This window comes from Ctenopharyngodon idella, chromosome 16, assembly GCF_019924925.1.
Source record: "Ctenopharyngodon idella isolate HZGC_01 chromosome 16, HZGC01, whole genome shotgun sequence".
Classification (NCBI taxonomy): domain Eukaryota; kingdom Metazoa; phylum Chordata; class Actinopteri; order Cypriniformes; family Xenocyprididae; genus Ctenopharyngodon; species Ctenopharyngodon idella.
Window position 1 is genome coordinate 9803200 of NC_067235.1, and position 21209 is coordinate 9824408.

Consider the following 21209-nt stretch of genomic DNA (forward strand, 5'->3'; position numbering starts at 1 on the left):
CTTTGGTCTTAAGTGTTGGAATGTGCACCAAACAAAGTCATAACAATTACATCTTCAGTAACATACGATTGGGTTGCTCTCGTCCAAGCATCGCAGGAAATGGAAACTCTCTGTGCAGAAGAGAGTGACAGCAGAACGTCTCGCTTAACTTCATCATACAACCGGGGAATTGCCGTTTCTGTTAAAAACTGACGTGTTGGTATTGTGTAGCGTGGCTCACACTCGTGAAGCAATTGTCTGAAGCCGTTATTCTCGACAACGCTGTATGGCCGTAAATCCTGACATATGAAGAGCATTAATGCATTTGTAATCTTTTGAGATCGCTGAGACGTGGGTAAGAGTTTTGAGATGAAAGCATCAGGCAACGTTGGCTGCTTCTGGGATGACCGATATGTGCTACTAGGCCTTACCTGCTGCAACCAGGGCTGGCTGGTCTGGATGATGTCTTGACATATGCAGAGAGAGGTTCGTCGTGTTGCCGGAGTACTTAACTTTTGTTTTGCAGTTCTTGCATATCGCCTGACTTATGTCTAATGTCTGACTCTCCGGTTTAGCGTAAAACCCAAAATTCTCCCATATTTTTGATTTTACTTTTGTTGGCGGTGGCAAAATCCTCTTATTCATTTTGAATGTCTCGCTCTGCTGCTCGCGTTGCTAAATTAACGCCAATTGACGTCACGTGATTATTGGCTACATTCAAAAGCACGACAGACTCGATACGGCAGCTGCTGTATCGATACGCGCATCGTCACGAGTTCATGACGATGTATCGCTGTATCGATATTCTGAGCACAGCTCTACTATTCAGTCTATTCATACACACTTTCATCTTGCAACATTTTTGGTACGGACTTGAATCATGAATCGGTGGTGTTGTTGCATAAGAGATTCTGACTTTCAATATTTTTTTTCTGGTGTGCAATAAAATGGAGACAAATTACACTGAAGGAGGGACCTAAGCCATATCTAAGAACTAGATTGTCATAACTGGAGATTTGGTGGTGAACCTTTTTGACCTGAAGGCCCCCCCATTATCCAACATAATCTCTGAAGGCCCCCCATTAAGTTGTTTCCTCTGGGTTTTCTGCTGTGGTTATGAAAACTCTTGTAGTTAAACTTTATTATTTAGCGATTTGTTTACATATTGCGATTTCAGAAGGTCCTGATTCTTATGTTCCTCAATAAAAAAAAAAAAAAAGTTATTGAGAAATAAGATATATAATTTCATTTTACAATTTGTTTTTTTGTTTTTTGTGTATATTATGTGTTTATTATTTATATATATATATATATATATATATATATATATATAATATATATATAAATAAATATATATATATATATATATATATATATATATATATATATATATATATATATATATATATATATATATATATATAACGCTCCAAAATTGGACTACATTCAGCAGGACACTTCTGTGTCTGAGGAATTAACTTGCTTTTTTCTTTTTTTACCTCAGAGAGGGGAAACTCTATCTTTCCACACCTGTTTTTAAAGAAAAACTGGTGGATGCCACAGGCACAACAAGAGGCCCTAATCCTCAGAGAGAGAGAGAGAGTCGATGGGGGTGGGGAAGATTGAAAGAAAGTTGAGTCCAGTATGGGAGATAATAGATGTCGATGCATATGCAGGAGAAGCATGTTTACGTTGTCAAAGATTTTATATATCGGTCCTTACAGTGACTGCTTTAGCATAAAGAAGCAGCCAAAGTTAAGTTATTCTGTATATCTAAAAATGGGTCAGCCACATAGCCAATGAAAATCCCATTCCCTCATGCCGTTTTCCAAATCACTGGGGACAACAATTTCCTGATAAAGATGCAAATAATCAGTAAATAAGGCAAAATAAGTCCCATGCCACACTAAGCGTTTGCATTAAAATGGAAGTATACTTTGGACTTAACAGTTGGTGTGAAGTTATTTCAAACAAAATCAGGCCAAAACAGAGTTTGTTTGGAGTTCTTTTAGGGAGTTTGAAATGGCTTTCCAAAATAAACACTTTCAAACTACTGGTTCATATCAATTCACCCTTCGCCAGGAGTTTGATTGACAGGCGATCTTACCAATCATAACGGTGAATCCAATAAACAAACCAGACAGGAGAGTTAGTAGATTAACTTTGGTGGACTTGGACTTGAAAAATGGTGTATTGACTTCTTTCTGTGATTGAAACAACATATCTTCTGATTCTGATGTTTAGAAAAGTTTGATAACTAGGAAGACATGATCGGTTTACGTGTCGCTTGATCTGAGGCGCTACAGCGATCTGTCACAATACATTAAAGAGGCACAAAACTGTATTGTTTGAATTTCTTTAAAAAATGAACAATTTGACTTTGTTTCATACCAAAAGTAACCATCTCTGTCTTGTCTGTCGGCACGCTGTCAGTATGTATTTTTCAATGTATGAGAACATGAAGTGTGGCGTGAGAGCGCCATGGCTTGTCGGACGTAGCGACAATAACTAAGGGGGGGCGGTTCTTTGTGAAGGTTTAGTTACATAATAGCGGCTCCACCTTGTCTGACATGGAAATCTTCTCAGGTTCATTTTTTTGTTTAGTCCGTCGAGGTCAGATGCAAGTAAAACATGAACACTCTGGATAGCTGCTTTATAGTAGAAATTGAAGTTGTAATTTCAATTGAAAGTGACACTGACAGTTTTTTTTTTTTTTTTTTTTTTTTTTTCTCCATGTTTAATACTGTAAAGTGCTATATAAATAAATGTGACATGGCTTGACTGGAGTGCAAAATTCCAGAGCTCGTCCAACATATCCACATCACTATGATTACATGCTTTCTTAACTGCTGTTTTCTCACTGCTGTCAGGCTGTGTTTTTGTCATCAGTGAGAGGGAAGCATGCATCACATATTTGCATAGTCATCTAAAAGCTGCTTCCAGCAGAGAGAGTAACGAAAAGAACTTCCCAGTGAGTATATCGGGGCCTTAATTCAAGGTCGCTGTATCCACCAGCTGCTGCGAATATAGTTGTGCTACACATTGTGACTGTGATTTTTGAGGTAACTGAACACAGCTATCGGAACATGGGAATCCTTGGTGGCAAGTTTCCTCCCTCTGTTGCTTCCTGCTAATTCCAGTCACTCCGAAAAGCTGCTTCCCAAAAATGCTTCCATGTGACCTCTGTACCCACTAGCGCTGTTGTAGCATCTGGTCCACAGAGAGGGGACCCGCTTTTTTTACGAGCAGGTAACTCGAGTGGAATCACGACTCTAGATTTACATGCAGCTGCTGCAGCCGTATAGCCAAGTGAGATATAATTAGCTTTTGATCTGGTCTTTGGTAAAATCATTAGGTTGCAGGAAGGCGGTCTAGTGGGGTTTGAAAAGGAATACTGTACTTGACACTGAGCTTGACTCTAAGGAAGGTGGAGAATTTGTTTAGGTGAGATGGAGTTCAGGCCAGTTACACGGTTTTGGCTTTTATTTATTAATCTCAGGAAAAAATATCCTGAATGGATCCGATTAGCTTTTGGTTTTACCAATGCATTATATTAAACATTATATTTATTTTAGATTTTTTATTGTTTTAGATTATTTTTTTATTCATTTATTTGTTACTTTTATTTATTAGTTTTTATTCATTTATTTTCCTGTCTCAAAGTTAATTATAAGGTTTGTCTTTTGATTGAAAGTCCTGTTTATCTGGTGTCAAAATATCTTAAAACAACAATTAAGTGACTCCCAAATGGGTCAGATGATTGACAGAACAATAGACTTCAAGTAATCCATCAGCAGGCTGTCGGAACACAGGAAACCCAAAGCAGGGCTGTTTTGGGGGAGATCTTTTTTTTTTTTTTTTTTTTTTGAAAGACTTCAGAGTCTTTGTTGTGTGTCATGGCATAGATTCTTACTGTTTAAATAAAATGTTCAGTTTGTGGCAGAATTAAACTAGTCTGTTGATTATTGTAACTATACTTGAATGAAAGTGCCATTTTGAGATTTTATGAGACATTTATTGACTAGCTGTCTGAACGATTAGATACCTCAAAACCTTGACAAAATCATGATGTAAACAGCTAAAGCACAGGCTACAGGCTAATTTTTGATTGTTCACTAAAACATATACGTAAAAATAAAAATCTAAAAAGAAGTCTAGGTAAACTAGTCACCAGTAATTGACTACTTGGTTGTTGGATGATTATGACCCATCCCTAGTAGATATAAAATGCATTTAATGCATGGTACTGAACAGTTTTTTTTTTTTTTTTTTTTGCTCGTCAGAGTTAAATGTGCTGGTTTGAGAGTGCTTCTATAACATGGGCTTCTACAAGACCTTATTTGTGATAAACACATCTCCCTATTACATGCTACTGTGAACATTTATAGTCTTGGCAGGTGACCAATGTAACTGTTTATGAGCTCTATATTATAGAGTGGTTTTAGTGTAAGCGTGGCCTTTGCCTTTCACATACACTGATTACTTCTTACAATCTGCCTGCTTCCTTTTCACACTTGTTGAATTAACTTTAAAATTGTTTTGCTTTTATTATTTGATTTTATTTGTACTTTAAAACTAGAGGAACACATTTACATTTTGGGTCACCTAACATTGTCAGTGCCTGCTGAGTCCATTGCTAACCGCTTTGGGTCTTCCAAGCAAGTAGATTTAGTTTTTTTTTTTTTCCTCAATTCCCAGTTTTAGTGATTAGAAAAGTTTCAGCATCCTTAGAAGTAGTAATATAAATATTAAAAAGAATTAAATGTCGTTGCTGTCAGGCAGAAACTTTTTTCAGGAAAATTGAGGAAAAAAAAAAAAACTTTTTTTTTTCTTAAACAGTTCAACTGCATTGTCAAAGTTGATATTGTAGTTTCATATATATTCAGACACTTGCATGTGTCATTATATTATTAACATTTGACCAAAATCAAGCTAGTTACAAGGTTTTTGACCAGTGAATTTTGCAGAATATTGGACATACGTGTTTTGTCCATTATTGGAATGGCCGTATCTGAGGCAGTAAGTGCATCACATTACGTTTTCATCAGTTTATAATAGGTTATAAAGTTTACTGTAGTTATGTGGGTGCTCAGTTTTTTTGTCATTCGGTTAAAATCTCATGTTGTTAAGGCTATTTAAGACCCGTATTGGCTATGACAAATGTTAGTCTAAGATGCTCTTTTCCAGTCCTCAAAAACATAAACAATTAGCCTTTGTATATAGTGTTTCTTGAGTAAAGAAAACGCTTTAGAACCAGTTCTTTTTTTTACCCTTGCACTGCAAACAAGCAGAGAAGGTCCAAAATGTGTGGCACTTCATTCAAGATAGAGGCTGGGTGGAGTTATGAGGTTTTACTGAGGAGCCAATGGAGTTATGAGATTTAGTCACAATTTCTTTTTAATACTTTTCATTGGTTAAATATTTGTAAAACTCACAGACAGATGTAAATGGTGACCAATAGAATGACGAAATCAAAGTGACAATATGCAATATGTAAATGATATTTTTTTTTCTAAATGTTTTTCTTAAAAAGTAACCTCAAAACAAGATGCCTAAACGTCAGGAATCAGGATGTTTGCATGTAGTCAATATCCTTCCAAAAACACTATCAATGCTTGAGTCTCTGAGGATTCGAAGAAATCCACATGCAATGTACTGCATAGTCAATAAATTGTGCTGCAAATCTGTTAATTTCATACAGTTTCTATTGTTTTGGTTCACAGGTGCTGCGTTTTTTCTGTGACAGCTGTGCTGTGCCGATCTGTAGGGAGTGCAGCTTGGGCAGACATGCAGGTCACAGTTTCACCTACCTGCAGGAAGCACTGCAGGACTCCAGAGCGCTGACAATCCAGCTGCTCGCAGACGCACAGCAGGGCAGACAGGCTATACAGGTTAGTGAACAAATACAATCTCTAATAAACAGACATCAGCACAAACACCTGCTGTTTTTCTTTTTTTCTTTTTTCAAGGTTTTTCTATTTTTTTTTGTTTATCCGTCCTGCTGTTTTATTTGAACCTCATTGTGATTTACAAGGTGCAACAAAACTTCCACTCTCTTTTTCTTTACTTTGATTACCAAAAGTAATAAATAAGGGCAATAAATAGATTGACAAATAGAATTCATTGTGTGTTGTTTAGTGTGGTGCCTTTACAGTCCGCAGTCATTGTCATTGCTTCAGTGTCATGTTGAGCTGTTGTCTTTGGTACAATACACTCAAAAATTTGGGGTCAGTTTTATATATATATATATATATATATATATATATATATATATATATATATATATATATATATATATATATATATATATTAGTTTTACCTTAATATATATAAGGTGTAACTTTTATTCAAGAAGGATTCGTTAAATTGATAAAGTGACAGTAAAGACTTGCATTATTACAAAAAAAATTGTTTAAAAAAATAAATGCTGTTCTATAAATTCTTTATATTCCTCAAAAATCATGATCATGGTTCTCACAAAAATATTAAGCGGTACAAATGCTTTCAATATTGATGAGAATAAGAAATGTTTCTTGAGCACCAAATCACTATATTAGAATGATTTCTGAGGGATCATGTGACACTGAAGACTGGAGTAATGATGCTAAAAAAATTCAGTTATGTCACAGGAACAAATTATTTAAATGTATTGATATGACTATTCTAGATAGATGAATTATAACAGTTCCTAAATAAAACATTTTGTTAAATTTACTGACCAATAAACTTTTTATTTTTAAATGAATTTCATTTAAGTGCTTTAACAGTAATGCAAGTTATTTTTTCTGCTTTAAGACCTTCCAGTGTGGTTTCGCTATAGAAGTCAACAGTAAATTCATTATTGTAATTGCTTTTTGTACATTTTTATTTTATATAGTTGTATTTAGTCTTTAATATTCTATTCAGTATTAATTATTTCCTTATTTTCAATGATAGTGGTCATTTTCACTGCGATTTTGGACACGCACATAAACACACTTGCAACTACAAGACCGTGAGTGAGGGTCCTTCCCTCTGCTTTGTGGAATTAAAGGGATTTTTAAAAAGAGGCTGTAGAATCAAGCTGACTTTCTATTAGCATCACTGTGCATGTCACCCCCACTCGGCCTGAATGAAGAGAATAGAAGAGAGGGAGGGACACAGTGCTCGGTCACTGCCTCTATTCAGCTTCCTGATGGCCCTAGCAGGGCGGATCATTATTCGCACACAGAGGAAATGTTTCTATTTCTCTGTCACTCTTCAAAAGGAGCACTACGGGTGAGGGGTGGGGGGAGAGAACAGCACCCATTAGGAATGTTCAAATCCATCCTTCTCCAGTGACATGGAGTTGGTTGGCAAGGAAACCCAAAAGTGAATTTGAAAGTGAAAGGCAGAAGAGATGGGTTTCAGTTAAAGGCACTGAAGAGAATGCATTCCAATGGCAGTTTATGCTTTTCAAATATGTCAGTTGCATTTGAATACTCCCCCGACAGTTTACAGTTTTTTTTTTTTTTGGGTTTTTTCCCCTCTTTCACTAGTTTATACAAAACATCACCTATTTCGGGTACTTTAAGTTTTGAATGGGCAGTTAGGAAATATTCCTGTGGTAATATAACCACTTAAAGGGATAGTTCCCCCAAAAATGAAAATTCTGTCATTACTCACCCTCATGTCGTTCCAAACCTCTAAGTCTTTTGTTCATCTTCGGAACACAAATGAAGATCTTTTTGATGAAATCTGAGAGCTTTCTGTACCTCCATAGACAGCTGCACGACTACCACTTTGATGCTTCAAAAAGAGATCATAAAACGAATCCATATGAATTAGCGTCAGTGTTAGTTGCGTAGCTGTCTATGGAGGAACAGGGATCACTCAGATTTCATCAAAATGATCTTCATTTGTGTTCCAAAGATGAACGAAAGTCTTACAGGTGTGAAACGACACAAGGGTGATTAAAATCATTTACTTATGTTAAATTGTCATTTACTCGCCATCACATAATTTCAAACATATAAGGTTTGTTCTTCTTTGGAGCACAAAAGATATTTTGAAGAATTTTGGTATCCAAACAATTTGGTGACCACTTAATTACATTATATTAATTACATTATAATTACATTAATTACATTTTTTATATATATATATATATATATATATATATATATATATATATATATATATATATATATATATATGTGTATATATGTATATGTGTGTGTGTATACAGTACCTCACAGAAGTGCGTATACCCCTCATATTTTTGTAAATATTTTATTATATCTTTTCATGTGACAACACTGAAGAAATGACACTTTGCTACAATGTAAAGTAGTGAGTGTACAGCTTGTATAACAGTGTAAATTTGCTGTCCCCTCCAAATAACTCAACACACAGCCATTAATGTCTAAACCGCTGGCCACAAAAAGTGAGTTCACCCCTAAGTGAAAATGTCCAAATTGGGCCCAAGTGTCAATATTTTGTGTGGCCACCATTATTTTCCAGCACTGCCTTAACGCTCTTGGTCATGGAGTTCACCAGAGCTTCACAGGTTGCCACTGGAGTCCTCTTCCACTCCTCCATGACGACATCACGGAGCTGGTGGACGTTAGAGACCTCCACCTTCCGTTTGAGGATGCCCCACAGATGCTCAATAGGGTTTAGGTACCCTCCGCTTCTTTAGCAGTGGTCGTCTTGGAGGTGTGTTTGGTGTCGTTATCATGTTGGAATACTGCCCTGCGGCCCAGTCTCTGAAGGGAGGGGATCATGCTCTGCTTCAGTATGTCACAGTACATGTTGGTATTCATGGTTCCCTCAATGAACTGTAGCTCCCCAGTGCCGGCAGCACTCATGCAGCCCCAGACCATGACACTCCCACCACCATGCTTGACTGTAGGCAAGACACACTTGTCTTTGTACTCCTCACCTGGTTGCCGTCACACACTCTTGACACCATCTGAACCAAATAAGTTTATCTTGGTCTCATCAGACCACAGGACATGGTTCCAGTAATCCATGTCCTTAGTCTGCTTGTCTTCAGCAACCTGTTTGCAGGCTTTCTTGTGCATCATCTTTAGAAGAGGCTTCCTTCTGGGACGACAGCCATGCAGACCAATTTGATGCAGTGTGCGGCATATGGTCTGAGCACTGACAGGCTGACCCCCCCCACCCCTTCAACCTCTGCAACACAAACTCTGGATATGACGTTGAGCACGTGCACTCAACTTCTTTGGTCGACCATGGCGAGGCCTGTTCTGAGTGGAACCTGTCCTATTAAACCGCTGTATGGTCTTGGCCACCGTGCTGCAGCTCAGTTTCAGGGTCTTGGCAATCTTCTTATAGCCTACGCCATCTTTATGTAGAGCAACGATTCTTTTTTTCAGATCCTCAGAGTTCTTTGCCATGAGGTGCCATGTTGAACTTCCAGTGACCAGTATGAGAGAGTGAGAGTGACAACACCAAATTTAACACACCTGCTCCCCAGTCACACCTGAGACCTTGTAACACTAACGAGTCACATGACACCAGGGAGAGAAAATGGCTAATTGGGCCCAATTTGGTAAATATATATATTGTATTTGTCCTATTATATGTAATTTGCATATTTGTTCTTATTTTTAATAACAAAGATAAACTCATATTCATATTGCCCACCCCTACTTTGACCTAAATGGTCTGTTGTTCTGTTGTTCTTTTTTTCTTTATTTTGTTACCTTGTAAGGCTACATTTTTAAAATAGGGAAATTAGTTTGGCTGTGCTGCTCAGTGACTTGCAAAATAGTCTTAAAAGGTTAGTTCACCCAAAAATGAAATTTATGTCATTAAGTACTCACACTTGTCGTTCCAATCCCGTAAGACCTTCGTTCATCTTCGGAACACAAATTAAGATATTTTTGATGAAATCCAAGAGGTATCTGAATCACACACAGGCAACAATGTCATTGCACCTTTCAAGGCCCAGAAAGGTAGAAAAGACATTGTTAAACTAGTCCACGTGACTATAGTTGTTCAACCTCATGTTATGAAGCGACAAGAATACTTTTTGTACACAAAAACAAAAATGACTTTATTCAACAATTCCATCTCCTCTCTTTCATTCTCCTATGCTGTTTACATTCAGCGCTTCGAGGTTCTACATCAGAACGCCGTCACAGTATTGGCCGACGCGGTTCACATGAACAGCATGCGTGTGATGCTGACGCAGGAGCCGGCCAATAATGAATCTGCGTTCTGACGTAGAACCTGGAAGCACTAAACGTAAACAGCATAGGAGAATGACAGGGAGGAGAAACAGCACAAAAGTACTTCAAAGTACAAAAAGGATTCTCGTCGCTTCATAACATTAAGGTTGAACCACTGTAGTCACAGGTTTGGAATGACATGAGGGTGAGTGATATGATATTTTTGCCGTATTGTCCACCCCCTAGTAGTATATTTGGTAAATAGTAAGCTAATATTCCATTCCGAACATAGCCCATGAATTTACACAGCAATTATCTAAACATCTCCTAAAGCTTCATCAGGCTCAGCACCATAGCATCAGCTAAAAGAGCCTGACCTGTGTTTTCATGCGCTTGATTGGCTGCTTGTTCTAGTGTGCCTCTAATCCTGTTACTAGATGGTGTTAAATGGGAAGCCTCTAAACGTTCATAGGTTTGAAAGCGCATGCAGAGTTTTAACAATGGCCTCAGCCTGAGGCCGTAATCTCTATTCTGGGAGCATGCTGCCCATGAAGGGCCCACTCCATAACCGACCCCTGACAGCTTAGTCTTCCTTAGCACTGCATAATCTCATTTACTGGATTTTAGCCTGTCATTTTGCAGCTGCTTATTCTTCCCCTCCATTCTGTATCTGACCCTTGATTGGTTTGCTTTCTGTGATTGACAGCTCAGTCTTGGAATCATGATAATATCTTAGAGGACATTTGTTAATATGGAATGGGGGATAGACCCTTAACCGTGCACAGTATCCAAAAAAAATAAAAATACATTTTGTATATTGAGGATTTTCATTCTTCTTGATGGAGAATAAAAATCCTCAATATACAAAATGGTTGTTGTTTTTTTTTTTTTTTTTTTTTTAAACCAGTGTTTGGCAATATACTTGGGGAAGAAATGGTACTGCTTAAAAATAATTGCAATAAAAATTACAATTATTTTTGCTTAAAAATAATGCTTAAAAATAATTGGCTGTACAACAAGTACATTGCTAACAAAACACGAGTCATTTTTTTCACACAAGAGGTATAGTGCCACACAAAGATTTTAGTGCAAGGACTCCAAATTATTCAGTGCATTTGTTGTTCAGGGCAAAGTTAAATGTGTGTCTAGAAAGCCTGAAAAAGTGATATATTTAATGATTTTGCTTTTGTTGTAAATGCATTGTTTAAAGCTGTTATGTTTTTGCTGTATGTATTAAACCCCCGGACGCTCTTTGAACCATAGGTTTGGATCAGATTAGGTCTTCTGCTCCACAATAAATTACATTCTTTCCCACATGTTTTTCTCTTAATATATAAACCCTCTTGACCCAGGTCATGTGACCATAAAGGCCTTTTGGTATTTCCTTTCATTGTGTGAATTTCAGGTGTCATCACAGATTGTATTTCGTATAATCAATCATCCATAATTTTTTAAAAGACATTTGAGAGGTGTGTGTGTGTGTGTGTGTGTGTGTATATGTATATATATATATCACTTTATTTTACAGTGCCATAGTTACACATTACTACATGTACTTGTATAGTAATAACAGTAAATTATGCATAATTACAAGTAACTACCTAAACCAAACCCTAAGTGTAACTCTATAGTAAGTACATGTAGTTAATTAATAGTACTCAGTACTTATTTGAGTAATTACAATGTAACTACGGCACTGTTAAATAAAGTGTAACTAAAATATATATATATATATATATATATATATATATATATATATATATATATATATATATATATATATATATATATATATATATATATATATATAAATTGCGTTTTAGCCGATGACGTCACTAATTCAACAAAATTCATGTAGGGGATGAGTGGTGATAATTTACCTTGGATTTGAGCGTCAAATGAATGGCTCGCAATCAGCTTTTTCCTCAAAAGAGTTTTCATGTGGTGCACATACAGTTAAGCGCATATGTCGTTCACTTTGCTGCACATAGTAGCACCAAATTAATAATAATAAAAAAACACAATACATTCACCAGCATTCTGTTTTCTATCATGCACCGTGAACGTTTGTATGGAGCCCGAAAGGGATATAGTGGTGGGAAAAAAAATGAGATGGGAGGAAAAATCATAAGTCAATGCTTTTGTGTTCTCTCGCAAATGTTTTGCGTTACCCCAAGAAACTTTGCGTTCGCTCGCAAAACGGTTTGCATTCCCCTGAGAAACTTTGCGTTCACTCTCAAAAACTTTTGAGCTCTTTGCGAGCGAATGCAAAATTTCTTAGTGGAATGTAGGGGTGTAATGGTACACGTGTTCGTACTGAACCATTTTGGTACAGGGCTTTCGGTACGGTGCACGTGTGTACCGAATGCATTACGTTGGATTGCAACATTAAAGTCTCCTGTTAATCGCAATAAGCTCTGCGTTTTGTTACTTTCGATAAGAAACAAAGTGTCATCCTTCAAATTCTGTCCACGAAATCACGAAATTCAAACAGAAAATGCCTTTTTGTCATGCATGCTTTGATGTGGCATGACAGATCTCTGTAGTGTATAGGCGCCTCAGTTCATCTCTTCCTCTTTAATACTAGTTACAGAATAAACATTAATGAACATCTAAAGGTATGTTGAAAGATACAGTACAACTTACTTAAATGGTCATATCTCTTGTAATCGCTCAATCAGTGTTTCAATGGCAGAAAGACATCAGTGAAACAGCTTGTAAACAATGTCACGTAGAATTTACCTCAGAAAAGCCATTCAGTATCCAAAGCTTGTTAGTTTGCCAGAGAAATGAACTCTTTTGCTTAATATATGCACTGTATATTAGCCTATATATTCATTATATTTTACTTAACCTGTTAGTGATGTCTTGATTATTTAATGTATGTTTAAATAAATCTGTCATGAAAATGACAGCCACTGTGTATAAATGGTTATATTTCAACAACAAATTAGAGTAAAACTTAATATTATAATTAGATTTTGTAGTTAATGCAAAAACTGCCTTATGTGCAGCTTAGGTTTGCATACAATTTGTTATTTGAGTGTTGATTATTATATCTAAAAATAAATAGCGATTGAATTTAGGCTAATAGTTTGGGCTCTGTTGTTAACCTTTAATATTATAGTAGCCTAATGTTTAAGTAAGGCCTCCTTGCATAGTTTATTGCATTAGCAGAGACAATTTTTTTTTTTTTTTTTTTTTATCCTTAAGAAACTTTTAGTTATAATTTAATTTAATATATTTAAGGACAGACACAATTTGTTCAGTAAACCACTGTTTAATAAAAAAAAAAAAATTCTCCCCACCTGCTGTACCGAACCCGTACCGAACCGTGAGTTTTGTGTACCGTTGCACCCCTAGTGGAATGTAAAAGTTTTTGCGAAGGAACGCAAAGTTTCTCAGAGAACACAAAACATTTGTGAGAGAATGCTCCCCTTCATGTCCTTTTAGGGGCTCCGTATGTTTGTGATAACGTAATATGTGCGTAAATGTGTGTAATATATAACACACATTCACCAGGGTTTGATGGAATCAAGTGAGTGCGAAGCAAGACCAGTGCTACGGTGGGCACCGGGAACAGTCGGACTCGGACCGCAGCAAACATGTCCAGTGTGAAAGCTCCTTAGATTAAAGCGGAATCTTTGAAAGCTCAATCAGATTTAGATGTAAATTAAGATTGATATGTTAGATTTGGTGGGCAGTTTAGATGTTAGCTGACATGCATAGGTAGGACTGTGTGCGGATCGCTGTTTAAGCAGATGTTGGAGGTCGTTGTACCCAAGATAGACCTTTTATCCCTCTTTTGTGTGATATCACAAAGGGAGCCTTCATTCTTTCTTGGAGCCTTTCAAATGAAGACATTTTAGCTGTTTTGATTGGTGGAGGAGAGTTTGTAATTTAATTTACTTTTTATTTATTTATTAGTTCGATTTGGACCTTTTCGCAGTAATTTTATATCAAATGTTGTTTGTAAACCATGACAACCTAAAGAACACAAACTTCTGAAATGCCATTCAAACCAGGGATTCTCAACTCTGGCCCTCAAGATCCACTTTCCTGCAAAGTTTTGCTCCGACCCTAAACAAACACAACTGAACATGCTAATCAAGGTATTCAGGCTTACTAGAAAGGTACAGGCTGGTGAGTTTGATCAAGGTTGGAGCTAAACTCTGCAGGAAAGTGGACATCGAGGGCCAGAGTTGAGAACCCCTGATTTAGACATTAAGGTTCACCATTGTCCAGCTTAGCTCTTTCTTCATAGATTCTTAGCCGCTTTGTTGAAGATTGTTGAAGATCAACTAACAACTAATTACCTGAAAAAAATGTAATGAATCCACAAATCATCACAAAGTTTTGGGCTCTCTTGCTACAGTGTTTAAATTATTTTGCCCTTCTGGTAAAGTTAGTCTGTGGCCCTGGAGCTGTTCATAGAAGCAGTGATATTTCATTCTCTTTATCATTTCAATTAGTCTAAAATGGAATAACTCCTGTTTTTCAGTGAATTGCAATGTCCTCACAAGGGTGCATGTGTCTAAGATCCTTTCTTTGAATTTTCTTCCAGCTGAGCATCGAGAAAGCCCAAGCCATTGCTGAACAGGTGGAGCTGAAGGCTAAAGTTGTGCAGTCAGAAGTGAAAACGATCACTCTACGTCATAAGAAAGCTCTGGAGGAACGCGAATGTGAGCTTCTCTGGAAGGTGAATGAACATTAATTCATGGTGTATAATAACTTCCTTTTAAAAATCTGTCTTCATATTCAAGTATAAAATATAGTTATAGCTATGCTTTAAAATACTTTTTGAAGCAACAGCAACCAATTTTGTTTCCTGCACAGGTGGAGAAGATCCGCCAGGTGAAGGCAAAATCACTTTACTTGCAGGTTGAGAAACTACACCAGAATCTCACCAAGCTGGATAGTACTATTGCCACAGTGACACAGGTTTTAGAAGAAGGCCGTAGCATAGACGTCCTGCTAGCACGTGAGCACATGTTAAATCAGCTACAGGAGCTTAAATCCCTCCGCTGCTTTCTACAGCCCCAAGAAGACGATCGCATCATGTTTACTCCTCCAGACCAGGCTCTTCTGATTGCCATCAAGTCCATGGGCCTCATCAGCAGTGGAGCCTTCGCCACAGCTTCCAAAGCTCACGGTGAAGGCCTCAAAAGAGCACTGCAAGGAAAGCCAGCTTCCTTTACGGTTGTAGGGTATGATCATGATGGTGAACCTCGGTTGTCCGGTGGTGACAGCGTCTCAGTTGTGCTTATGAGTCCGGATGGTAATCTGTCCAGTGCAGATGTTTCTGACCACCAAGATGGAACGTACAGTGTCAGCTATCTGCCCAAGAGTGAGGGTGACCATTTGCTCTCTGTGCTTATATGCAATCAGCACATTGAGGGAAGTCCCTTCAAAGTGATGGTCAAGTCCGGTCGCAGTTACGGTGGTGTTGGCTTGCCCATTGCAACCTTCGGAGGAGAGGGCGATGGGGATGGGCAACTGTGTCGGCCTTGGGGCATTTGTGTGGATAAGGAGGGCTACGTGGTGGTCGCTGACCGAAGCAACAACCGTGTGCAGATCTTCAAGCCTTGTGGCACGTTCCACCACAAGTTTGGCACTTTGGGCTCACGACCGGGCCAGTTTGACCGCCCGGCTGGGGTCGCCTGTGACAGCCAAAGGAGAATCATTGTGGCAGATAAGGACAATCACCGCATACAGATCTTCACATTCGATGGCCAGTTTCTTCTCAAATTTGGTGAGAAGGGAACCAAAAATGGGCAGTTCAACTACCCATGGGATGTTGCCGTCAACTCTGAGGGAAAGATCCTGGTTTCGGATACACGCAACCACCGCGTGCAGCTCTTTGGGCCTGACGGGACTTTCCTTAACAAATACGGATTCGAAGGTGCCCTCTGGAAACATTTTGACTCGCCTCGCGGTGTGGCCTTCAATCAGGAAGGCCACCTCGTCGTGACCGACTTTAACAATCATCGGCTACTTGTCATCAGGCCCGACTGCCAGTCAGCTCGCTTCCTTGGGTCAGAGGGAACCGGAAATGGCCAGTTCTTGCGCCCGCAAGGCGTAGCCGTGGACCAGGAGGATCGTATTATCGTGGCTGACTCCCGCAACCATCGCATTCAGGTGTTCGAACCCAACGGCAACTTTTTATGCAAGTTTGGGACTCAAGGAAGTGGCTTTGGCCAAATGGATCGCCCCTCTGGTATAGCGGTTACCCCAGATGGAATGATTGTGGCCGTGGACTTTGGAAACAACCGAATCCTCATGTTCTGACCTTTTATCATTGAAATACAAAACTTGTAGCTGTGGACAAATGGAAGAGGAGATTTTGCACATCTATCATGAACAAATGCAGCTTGATCTTAGCGAGGTGACAACAGTTGTGGATAGTTCTGTACGATTCTCAGTGATCGTGTAACACCAAATGCTTGCCGTTACAGCACACAGTTTTGACTGCTGCAAGCTGAGAGTGTTTTGCTCTTGGTATGCGTCTTCAAATCTTGTTTCTTCGTTTTCTTTTTTTTTTCTCAGGGAATTTCTTGCATTCTTGAAATATTTTCTCTCTGCATCCCACCTACCTCATCTAGCTTATGTATGAATGTACTCACGTTTGTGCAGAGACCTAGTCCGTGAAGTTTTATAAAGAAATGTCTACCTCAGTGTTTTTTTTTTTTTGTTTTTTTTTTTTTCGTAAAATGTGAGGACAAAAAAACAAAAACAAAATGAAGCAATGTTTGGATATTTGCACAGTTCGCACAATTTTTTCCTGATTGTTACTGTGCAAAGAACGCAAGTTATATCCCTGAATGTTTCTCATAGTGATGGACAAAAACAGAGCTGCATGTTTTGGCAGAAACATTAGGATCGCATTTTGATATATCTACTGCTATGTTTTTTTCTTTGTTTGAATTTTTCGTGTACATTTTAAATCATCTATCTCGTACCTCATCTAAACCTCTTACCTCATTTATCGGATTATACCTCTGGGTCCATGAACCTCATTACACATTTACCTCACATTACGGTCTTTTCCATTTGAAAATTATGCAAGCAGTTACCAAAAATGAATGTTGTATAACTAATGAAAGAGACCGTTAAACTTGGCAAATTATCTGAATTTAGTAATTTAATAGGACCCTCATGATGTAATCAGGAGTTTGCAACACGAGAAATGCAGCTGCAGAAGAACAGATACCCATGATTATTTTAAATGTGTTATGATTAAAAAAGAGTGAAATGGAGGATGTTCTTGAAAGAAGATCTTCAGATCTATTTTATTTTTGGGGTGGGACAAATTAAAAGAATGTAGACACTAAATGAAATATCTAAGTGTAAAAATGGCCCAGCCCTTATCTTTTTGTTACTATAGATTTCTTTTTTTTTTTTTTTTTGTCTTTTCATATGAATGATTTAGGATTTCAGACATGGGAAACTTTTTATAGTGTTTTTTTCAATGTTGGATGTATTGTGAGGCCAAGTTCGTAAGAGCCTCATTACAAACAGCTGCATTAGATCACAAGTTGGTTTTTGTTGTTCTATTGATTAGAGCATGGCCTACAGTGCTTCCTGTGCCAGTTTAAAGAAAAATCTCCAGGAAGACCATTCACTCCATCAGTGTAACATCGTTTGAAAACTGAAAACACTTAGAATCAATTGAACCCAGTTTGAAATTGGATAGTTTGTGCCTGTCTTGTGGGTAACCACTTTAAAGTGTTGTTTGCTTCTGTGTTCAATTGATTAAGAGGAAGCAAAGTATATTGGAATAAAGAAAAAAAATAATATATAAATATATAGCACTGTTATACAGCAGAACAAAAGCACATGGCTCTCCCATTATAGTCTGCCTGAACTTCTTATGGAAGTTTATTTATGATGACAGGAAAGTATATCTCACCAATGTTTTCATACCTCAAAGTTATCACAAGTTTCTTGTTCTATGATGTTTGCAAAGAGGCAATGAGAATCATTAACCACTAAATTCAGAGTTTTTCCCTGTGGCCCTTGTTACTTTGTATGTTCCTGTTCTTGCAAGCATCATGTGCGTGTGAGTTGGATATTTCAAAGTGGGTGAAGTTTAAGAAACTTTTTTTTTTTTCTGAGTGCGTGCTGGACCGTACATACATTGCAGGCCCACTTACAGAACCAACCCTTTATAACTTTTAAGGGAAATTTGCATTATGCTTTCCGTGAGGTAACATTTAAAATCAGAAATTGTGGGAGAGCTGGATGACCTATTGGAAAGTGGTCACAATGTTTTGCCCCAGCGTTTTCCTGTAGGCTGCCGTTATCTTGTGTCCTGTCATAAGTATTAACGTGCTTGCATGTAGTTACCTGTGCCTTTCGTGATGCTAGATAAATCGAAATTGAATGTCTTTGCCAAAGGGTGACTATAGGAACTAGGCATGTGCCAAAAATGATTCTGAAGGTCACGATTACATCGAGCGATTGATTTTCATTTATAAAGTGGATCTTTAGTGGTCTTTTCTTTATGTATATTACCTCATTATAAACATAATATTGACTTCTTCAAATTGTGGATCATCAGGCATATTTATGTTGCAATTTTAAAGGAGAGATGTGAATTATATGATAATGTTGCTTTTTACACGTGATAAGAGTGGAAAGTAGTTAGATTGACGAAAATTGATAGACATCTGCACATTAGACCGTAATAGATGGATAGACCATAATAGATGAATAAAAGGACCAGCGTGGGTAACGGAAGCCCGTTTGATGGATGTAAGAAGCTTATGCAAAGAAAAAGATTTGCTGCTTCCACCAACACACATCTTCCTGTCTCACAGTATTAATTTCACATTTGATCTGATTAGTATTTAGCTGCAAAGTTTTCGCCCTGAATCCCTTCTCTCTTTAAGAGGGAACTTTAAATGTATATTTTTTTGCATGCTGTAAAGGTCCTTGAAGACAGGTGGATGTAAAATATGGATGTTGGAAAACAAGGGGAGGGAGGAAGAAAACATGGACACTTTTATAATGTACCAAAAAAAAGAAAATTGAACATCATTTGTTAGGTTGTGGTGAGTGGTTGACTATATGATTGTACTATTTCTAGATAGCTTTACAGAGTAAGGTACCTCATTGAGCTCCATTCAGATGCCTTACCACAGCTTCTTAGCTTTAGCTTTTGGAATCTAATCAGAACTGGAAAACTGCCAAAGACCTCGTTCAAATAAAACCTCAGTGTGTGGATGTATTTATAAATCGATTTTTCACATTTGCCCAAAGATTAATACGTTTGGCATCGACCATTCTTGTATTTCAACACGCTGTTGATATCTTAACATAGAGGCGAAACGCTCGCTGAACACGTCCCTGGACGTTTGCTTTTGTGTGTAACACGAGTTTTTGAGCAGGTGCCCTACAGGACCAAAGATGGAAAAATGTTTGAATCCAGCTCCCACAGTTCCCGATGAAAACTAATTTCCAACTGTGTGGTGTTAGCGTTATAATTGGCGAAGGAATCAAGCAGCCATTTTGTTGGTTGTGATGATCGAAGCGAGATCAGTAAGCCACTATTTAAACCCTTTAGCAGTGATTAGGACACTATTAAAAGTGTAAGTTATACTTTGAAAGACATTTCACTTTTTAGGACTGATACTGTATGTCATCTACATACTTTCTGCCTCAATGGACATGAAAGTCGCTGTTATCAAACTCAGTCTGTGTCTTTAAATTTCAGATCATTGCAGGTTTTTTTTTTCTTTTTCTTTCTTTTTTTTTTCTTCTTTTTTTGGACCTCTGGTCTCTAATTGTACGGGTTTTGTCACCATTTCTGGTGTATTCCAGCTTATGACTTCTTCCTTACTGGGGAAAAACAGAAAATGTAAGTTCAGAATTGTGTGGTCATAGACCCTTTTATGATTGTATTATCTTATGGAAAAAAGAGATGTGTATACACACATTAAAACAACTCAGGTAGCTTTGTAGAGATTTGAGATTTGATTAATTCAATGTTTGTTTCCTACAGTTTAATAGTGAATCCTTTGTTAGTACCTCATGAGCTTTTTGTGTGTTGTTTTGATGGTAAAAATGCTGTTGTTAAATTCCATGGGATCCTTTTCAACCATGCCACAAAGTCAATGAGGGGGTGAACAATTCATAACCTTAATACGAGCATGTCTCAATTTTGTGTTCTTCACACAGTCCTATCTTGTTTTTATAACTTTAAACCCCATGTAACTAAAGGAATCATTTACCTCTTTAATTGATTGATGGCTATACTATGATTAAATGTGTTTGCATTCAAAGGCTGCTACAAAATTCATTGCCTTGAGATGATCAGAAATGCCTTAAAGCTTGAGAGAAAAACTTTGAGGGCAACAGTCTGTCTCAGAATTAGAAATGTAGTGAAGATGGACATTTAGACCCCATGTCCCTGGCACTGAAATCAGATATGTACATCAGTGCTTTCTAAAGCCCTAAAGTCACAGTGCTTTTAAGAAGCTTGGCTGTGAGACAGGCTAAGCAAAGAGATTCTGCCCCAAAGATCTCACCTGGAATCAGTTTTGCCTTTTAAAATACGATGATTAGGGTAGAATCAAAGTAGCAAATGCTGATTCCAGGTCAGTTGTCCTCAGGTGGATGATATTGGCTTAGGAGCCCTTTAAGAGGCCCACCACTCTCTCCATCTTTCTCTTTCTGTTTAATAACTTGTCATCCCCCCCCATCTGTCACCCTCTCAACCAAAGCAACATTACCAGTCATTACTCTGAATAAGGCTGATGTGACTATATGAAATATTTAGTGGTCTGCAGTCTTGTTCTTTTGTCTTTGTGGACTTTAAACATTTCCTATGCAGTTTTTTTTTTTTTTTTTTTCGTTTGTTTTTGTTTTTTAATGTTTGGTTGTTTACAATTAAATAAAGTTGTACCTCTTTGGATCCTGTATATGTGGTGAGTGTTTTTACTATTTTATTAAAGTAGAAGTAACAACTAAGCTACTGAACATTAAACTCTGCTGTTTAAATCTTATAAAGCTTACTTTATCACATCTAAATTATCATGATTTTTATAAAGAAATCATAAGAGTAACTTTGTA

The 21209-nt window shown here is 37.6% G+C and overlaps 1 protein-coding gene across 1 annotated transcript in view; it reads left to right on the forward strand.

The window, feature by feature from the left end:
* Positions 1 to 21056, forward strand: part of trim71 (tripartite motif containing 71, E3 ubiquitin protein ligase) — a 37312-nt gene extending 16256 nt beyond the window's left edge. The window contains exons 2-4 of the mRNA XM_051865697.1: positions 5703 to 5870; positions 14701 to 14835; positions 14973 to 21056. Coding sequence (XP_051721657.1) covers positions 5703 to 5870; positions 14701 to 14835; positions 14973 to 16424 — 1755 coding nt within the window. The 3' untranslated portion in view covers positions 16425 to 21056. The remainder of the gene's footprint in view (positions 1 to 5702; positions 5871 to 14700; positions 14836 to 14972) is intronic.
* Positions 21057 to 21209: the final 153 nt, after the last annotated feature.